Source organism: Seriola lalandi, unplaced genomic scaffold, assembly GCF_002814215.2.
Source record: "Seriola lalandi dorsalis isolate HSWRI2012SDOR001 ecotype SW California unplaced genomic scaffold, Sedor1 jcf7180002049737, whole genome shotgun sequence".
In the NCBI taxonomy this organism is placed as follows: Eukaryota; Metazoa; Chordata; class Actinopteri; order Carangiformes; family Carangidae; genus Seriola; species Seriola lalandi.
In genome coordinates, this window is record NW_019520290.1 from 2,532 (window position 1) to 9,721 (window position 7,190).

General features: G+C 36.8%; 1 protein-coding gene across 1 annotated transcript; it reads right to left on the reverse strand.

Annotated features, from left to right (window-relative positions):
* Positions 1–2,434: 2,434 nt before the first annotated feature.
* On the reverse strand, positions 2,435–6,540 carry LOC111648944 (GTPase IMAP family member 8-like). The gene is made up of 2 exons (XM_087171688.1): positions 6,461–6,540; positions 2,435–6,200 (listed from the first exon to the last, which is right to left on the reverse strand). The coding sequence occupies exons 1-2, from the start codon at positions 6,486–6,488 to the stop codon at positions 3,445–3,447; spliced, it is 2,784 nt and encodes a 927-aa protein (XP_087027814.1). The 5' UTR covers positions 6,489–6,540; the 3' UTR covers positions 2,435–3,444.
* Between the last annotated feature and the right edge of the window lie 650 nt (positions 6,541–7,190).

Below are 7,190 nucleotides of genomic sequence, written 5' to 3' on the forward strand. Positions count from 1 at the left end.
AAAAAGAAACCTAAACTTCAGAAGATGGTACAGTTGCACCAGTTGCAGTTTTATTTACTGGCTGTGTCCCAATAGATTGTGTGCCCTGGAAATTCTTTTAAATGGTGGAATCTGCAAATATAGGCCAAGTTATTCATATAGATAGTTCTTTATGGCTCTTGCTGTATGTTTTGGCTTGTTATCCCGCTGCACAGTGAATCTGGGACCAATCAGATGCTTCCTCTCTGCTACAGTGTGATAGGTCTAAAGTTTTTGCACAGTACTGTATGTCTTACCTTATTTGCTACACTACCAGATTAAAATGTAGAAAGACAAGGTTTACTTTTATATTTATGTTGAACATCTGAAGCTTCATAATTTGATTTATAACTTGATTGAGGACACTGCTGCTGTTGTTAGGATCATTATAAAACTTAATTTAAGCATAATGTAAAGGCAATTTAACTGTAGTGTTCTAATTATTGTAAAATATTGGTTTACTGCAGGTGCATATTTTCTAATCATGGAGTCAGAATTGATTTATTTGTTGCGCAGATCATTGATTTGTGCTCTTATATGTCTTCAGAGATGAGATATGATGTATTTTTATAGAGAAAATTTAACTAAACTTAACTATAAATAGTTCTGTTGTAACACGTTAACTGTTAGTTTATTAAGCAATGTTGACTGAAAGAATTGTTTGTCATCCCAAGCAAAAATGTAAAACATTTGCTGGTTCTAGCTTCTCAGATGTGAAGATGTGACTGTAAAGTAAATATCTTCAGGGTTTGGACAGTTGGCTCGACAAAACAAAGAATTTAAAGATGTCACCATGTGCACTGATACTGAAACTAATAGAGTTTGGGTTAAAGTAAATGATGGATGTTGATCAAATTTACAAATTGTTCCGTCCATCCAATCCATAATGATTGTTACAGTAGTTGCAGTCACAAGATTTAAACGCATCTACTGTAATTCCCCTTAAAATTAGAAAAAGACTCTTGAAATAACATCACTATATGTCTTACCTTAATGTCCTACAGATATCCAGGTGATTACAAACAGTCGTCATGAGCAAGAGCACTTCTACCCGTTTATACTGCTCTTGTACTAACTCTGATGCTGTATATTTGTGTGTTCCAGATCTATGATGCAGAGGGGACATTACAGCACTTTATTGATGGTAATGATCCCAGTAAATCCAGCTGGATGAGGTACATCCGCTGTGCCAGACACTGTGGGGAGCAGAACATGATGGTTGTTCAGTACCGGTAAGAAAAAGTTTTTTTTAAGTCTCTGGCTGACATTTGGTGGAAACTTGTTGTTCAAAAGTGTCCTCGATTGTTCAAGTGTGTTCACATGTACTGTGTAGTATGGCTGGACAGTATTGCCCAACATATTATCACAATATTTTTTGTCATATTGATCAATCATCAATATATTAAATGCACACAAGGTGTCATGGTGAGTACCACTGAATGAAAAGATTGTTCACAAGAATACAGTACCTTTTTGATTTGAATGACAAGGGGTGTATTCAGTTTAGGATTGAATCCTGCATAAATCACAAGGCGTGTTATGGTTCTAAACAATCATTTATTTTTGAATGAGTTATTTGATTCTCTCCATCCAACATGGTGTAACATCCACTGTATGCTTATGTCAAGACTGAACTGTTCAGAAACACTCTGAATGGCTAAAATACAAAAGGATTTTTACAAAAAAATAAGAATAATAAAAAAATAATAATGAAGCTTAATAGTAAAGAGTTAATCCGTGTTAATCATAATCAACTTTTGAAGCAGATGCTGGTATTACCTCCTCTACTGCCGTTTAGTGTGGCTGACACTTGGTCTGACAGAGCGGTCTAGATCCACACCAGGAGATGCTCTGTGCTGCGCTGACCAAGACTCAGACTTTTATTCCTCTCACTGTGAAGACATGATGTTTTCTCAGACGATGATCAAAGGCATTAAACCATGGGTCTTACAGATAAAACATGGGACTGTAAATGTTATAGAAGTTTAGTGTGGTGAGGATGCACCGCAGCTGAGCTGGACTGTTACTGTAATTGGGCGGGGCTGAATAATCCATTTCTCACAATTGTGGAAATGGTGTATTGTAGGAAAAATTAAAAGCAATAATGTTGAGTATTTATAAAGAATTGAAAATATCTCCATAAGATGAGGAATGAGGCATTCACTTCTTGTTTTAGATAGATAGATAGATAGATAAATAGATAGATAGATACTTTATTTATCCCCTAGTGGAAATTCATTTTACGTTTGTGATAAAAGCATTAAAAGGTTCATGTGAGCCTTGGTAATGTTTAGCTTGATGGTAAGTCAGTGACCCGACTCAGTGATGTCACTTTCAAATTAATATCCAGCTAAAGTTTGTTAAAGTTATCTTCTATTAGAGACCATTAGCTACTGGTCATACCAGACAAAGCAAGTAAAACAGACATTGTTTTATTTCTTCTCCCAAACGTTTTGCATGCTGCCACAAAAACAGAACATACTCACAATAGACAAATATCAGCTCCAAACCACAAAGGAGCCAGGCAGCATTTGGAATACTTTGGTCATCCATCTTTGATCAGTTTTAATGAAGTGTTAATACTTGATAGATTTAAAAAAACAAAAAAAAACAAAGAAAACACACAGCATACATTTCCAGTTTTAGATTAATGGCTAATAAAGCATCTCTCCTTCCAAGAAACAGAAATAAAAAGAATAAAACATTAACATGCTAAATACAGTATTAATCATTTGTAACTGAATTAAAAAAAGAAGACAAAAATCAACAAGATCCTTATATTTAACTGGCATCAGTCACTAAGTAAAATAAAATTAACATATGGCACAGTCTCATTTTTTCCACCATGTGAAACTTTCCTGCCTTTCATTTCTTTAACATGTAATATTTGTCATGATATATATTACTTAGGTATAGGGAAAACAAGGAAATATCAGTGTATATAATCTCTCTTGGCCCTTTACTGGTTTCCTACATCTTAAAAATTGCACAAACGCACAATCATATAATAACATTTGAATTTACTAAACGCACCTTCCGGCAGTTGAGACCTACATAACTAACATGACATGTCTGTTTTCATTAACCTTTGGAGCTGAGAAAAGATCTGTATTTACGGTTTAGATGTATTATAATTATTTTCAGTAATGCACACAAAATTCAACACAGCTTCCTTTAACTGTAACTGTGTGTTTGACAGTAAGAAAATATGTACAGCATTTTTTAAATTAATTTTAAGCAAACTTACTACATTATTTCTAGCTGAACTCTGACCATTGGTTGAATAGAACAATATAAGTATGTACTATATACACTATATACTAAATGTATCATAAAAAAAACATCCTATTTAATGTTTTTATTCTTTGATACTGAAATCTATGATAAAATGTGTCAGAGCTGAAACTTCTCTGCTGTTGTTGCATCTCATAAAATGCAACATTTTTCAACAGCTTTCTTCACATGTTCCTTTATCCAGTCATTGATTTCTTCCTCGTGTTTTGTCTTTAGAACATCAGTTGCTTTGCTCTTATCTTTTGTGTTATGAGTCGAAACCTTATTTTGCAACTCTCTCATTTCTTGATCTTGCCTTTGCTTCAATTTGTCAAATTCTTTCTTGAATCCTTTGTTTTTCATCAACTGTTCAATGGTCTGGTCTCTGTCATTTTCTATTTTCGTCATCATACTAGCAAAGTCATTTTTGTATTTCTTTTTGAAGTCATTGAATTCTTCAGCTTTCTTTTGGGCCTCTGATTCATGTTTCTTTTTAATATTCTCAATTTCTCTGGTATGGTCTTTTATTAGCTGTTTTTGCTGCGTTTCTTCCAGGTTTTTTCTCGTCTGATCCTCTTTTATTCTTCGATTCTCGTTTTCTTCCTTTGCCTTCTCGTACTCTTCTTGGAGTTTTTGAATTTTTTCTTTCTCCTCCTTTTCTCTCAGTTTATCTTCCTCTTGACGGTTCGCCCACCATTCTTTTCTTTCATTCTCCCAAACTTCTCGTTGTTTTTTCATATCTTCTCTATTCTGCTGCAACTGTATACCAGTCTTCTCCTTCGAATCTGATTCTGTTTTTATTTTTTGCTCCAAAGCTTGAAGTTTCTGTTCCCACTCCTTCCCTTTATTTTCATCGTTTTCTTTCCACTTCTTTTCATCTTCTTTTCTCTTCTCCTCTTCTCTTTTTCTTTTCTCACACTCCTTTTTGATGCTTTCTTCTTTTTCCTCAAGTTGTTTCTCTCTCTGTTTTCTCTCCTCTTCCATCTTTGCTTCCTGTTCCAACATTTTATTTTTCATTTCTTGCACTTGTTCCTCATGTTTTCTTTCAAGTTCCCTCTTCTCCCTCTGCATCTCTTCGTCTTTTGCTTTTAAAATCCTCTTCACCTCATGTTGTATGGCTGCCTCTGCTTCTTGGAGCAACTCATTTGTGTAGTAGTTGCTGCCATTTTTCTTCATCATAGTTTCAACCATGGTCAATAGGTGAGTGACTTGTGCACGATTTTCCTGATTCTTATTATTAAGTAAATGGTATCTGCCTCCACAGTCATGAATCAGTTTTTTGACTGAGTCATCACAGTCATTTATGTAATCCTTAAATGATTCATCTTGGAAGTTGTCTCCTCCTGTGAATACGATGACTATGAATTCACTTGAATTCTTCCCAAAAAACTTCTTGATCAGTTTCACAGATTCTTTTTCTGCCTCATCAAAGCGACCAGTCCCCATCACCAGTAAGAACACATGAGGTCCAGGAGCCAACATGTTGATGCATTTCATAAGCTCCTCTTCAACATCTTCATTGGACAGAGTCGTGTCGAACAAGCCGGGGGTGTCGACCACAACAACAGACCTCCCATCAATCTCTCCAGCTGCTTTCTGGCAAAACTTGGTTATTGACTTTGGGCTGCGTTTAGAAAGAAAATAATTTCTGCCTAAAATGGTGTTTCCAGTTGAACTCTTTCCGCTGCCAGTCTTCCCAATCAGCACCATCCTGAGAGGCTCTATAGCCTGATTATGATCTCCATCTTCCATCCCACTTCTCTGTCTGACATCCTGAAGTTCAGCTTTGAGTTTTGAAACCTTCTCCATCTGAGCCTTGGTGAACATGTCCTTTGTGAAGCATCTGGATCCTTCAACTCTCATATTTCCCACAACATCCAACACCTCAGAGACCTGCTGCGTGTCTTTAATGTTGAAGACAACAAATCGATCATCACAGCTCTGACAGATGTCCTGGATGTCTCTTTTTAAAATATCAACAACAGCTGGAGCTGTAGGATCTGACTCCACAGTGAACAGAATCATGGTGAAGTCATTGATTCGAGAGCTGAATGTGTTCTGGATGGTCTCTAACTCTCCCTTGTCTTCATCAGTGAGGGGACCCACAGGTAGGACCAGGATGAAGGCATGGACGCCCTCAGGATCACAGAGGGAGATACACCTGAGTGATTCCTCCATCACTACCTCCTGAGGTTTTCCATACAAGGCAGGAAGCTCCACCAGGGAAACCTGACGTCCTTTCACCTCTCCCTGATGTTTAACACACTCTGAGTCGGCAGGTGGACCAAACTTTCTTTCTCCCAGAATAGCGTTGGCTGCTGAAGTCTTCCTGACTCCAAATCTCCCACAGAAAACTAAGTTCAGAGGAGGTTTGGAAGATTCAGGTGTGGTCATAAGATCAGCCCAATCAGTGCAGTTTATATATTGTGTCCTGTTGTCACTCACTATCTTCTCCATCTTTTCTATTAGTTCTTGAAGATCATTGTCAGGAAGATCTTTTTTATCAAAACTAATTCTGTGCTGCCGTTGTCTGCAGCCTTGTATGAGTTTATCCACTGCTGAATTACTTCCCTCTCCATTTGTTAAGATGACCATTGAATGTTCAAAAGCATCTTGGCCAAAGACACTCAGGATATTCTCTATTTTTTCTCTGTCCTCTTCAGTGAATTTTGAAGGCTTCACCAACAGCAGCAGAACATTTGGTCCTGGGGGACAAAGAGCCACACTATTCTTTATCTCGTGTCTCACTTTATCCACACTGAGACTGAAGAGATCTGGGGTTTGCACTACTGTTAATGTTTTTTCTTCCACTCTCCATGGGTGACTGTAACACTTCCCTGTGATGAAGTTGGCTAGTTTTGTCTTTTTAATTTGACTCTTTCCAAAAATCATAATCCTGAGTTCAAATGCTGCAAAACAACAACAGAAAAGCATTTGAAGTTTACAGACTGACCTTATAGACATTGTTATTATCCTCTTTGAATTTGTGACAACAGGTCAGTTTCACATAAAGTTCTGATCCTGGGTTACTCTCACCCCAACAAACTAACCAACTTGGCTGCAGTTTTAAATCTTTAAATCAAAACCATATTCTCAGGATGGACTTCATTTGTTCTCTGACGGAAAATGTGTGTGGTGGTTACTATCAGGCATTTTTAGTTTAACTTACCAGAGGCTGCAGTTGCTGATGCTGCCATGGTGTCACTTTCTGGTAACTTGTCAGAATTCAGCGAAAGAAAGTGTAGGTGCCTGTTGGGTGTAAGAAAGTAAGGTTAAGAACTGTCATGGTATCTAGCTTTACAGATCATTTTGATTTTATTTCTTCACATTTGAGATATCAGTCTGAGAGACTCTGATCATCCATTTCTTTCAACATTTATTCAAAATATTTGTTATGGTATGGTATCAAACATTTGTTCAACATTTAAGATCCATCCACTAATTCTGACTGACAATAATATTTATTAAAAACAATGTATTCATGTGTAATGATCTATTAATATCTTTGCAAGGTTAGTACAGCGTAAACACAGACAAATACAATTCATTTTATTAAACCAGTCGGTTTACTTTGTTTGTTGCTGCAGGTAGTCAGCTTACTAAAACTTGAATAGAAGGAGTGGCTAGAGATGTCCTGAGCCACTCCTACAGATCAGTATCAGGCGATCCAGGCATATTTCAGTGGCTTGGTATCAGCTAGTAAGATAACGCAGATCAAAATCAGATCCTTTCTTTACTGTACTCTGCTGAGTTTTGTCCATCTCAGTCTGATCATGTTGGAGCTCCTCTCCTTTAAGACAGTCGTTCTTCTACAGAGCAGAATCCCACTGCATAAGCTAGTGTAAATTAGCTTGTGACAGTGAAATATAATATAAGTATTAATTGTGCACAGTGGTGAG

Bases quoted from the DNA above. Each gene is read 5' to 3' on its own strand.
- LOC111648944 (XM_087171688.1), bottom strand. From the start codon at position 6,488: ATGGCAGCATCAGCAACTGCAGCCTCTG. The intron at 6,201-6,460 runs GTAAGTTAAACT...GTTGTTTTGCAG, and splicing joins ATCAGCAACTGCAGCCTCTG to CATTTGAACTCAGGATTATG.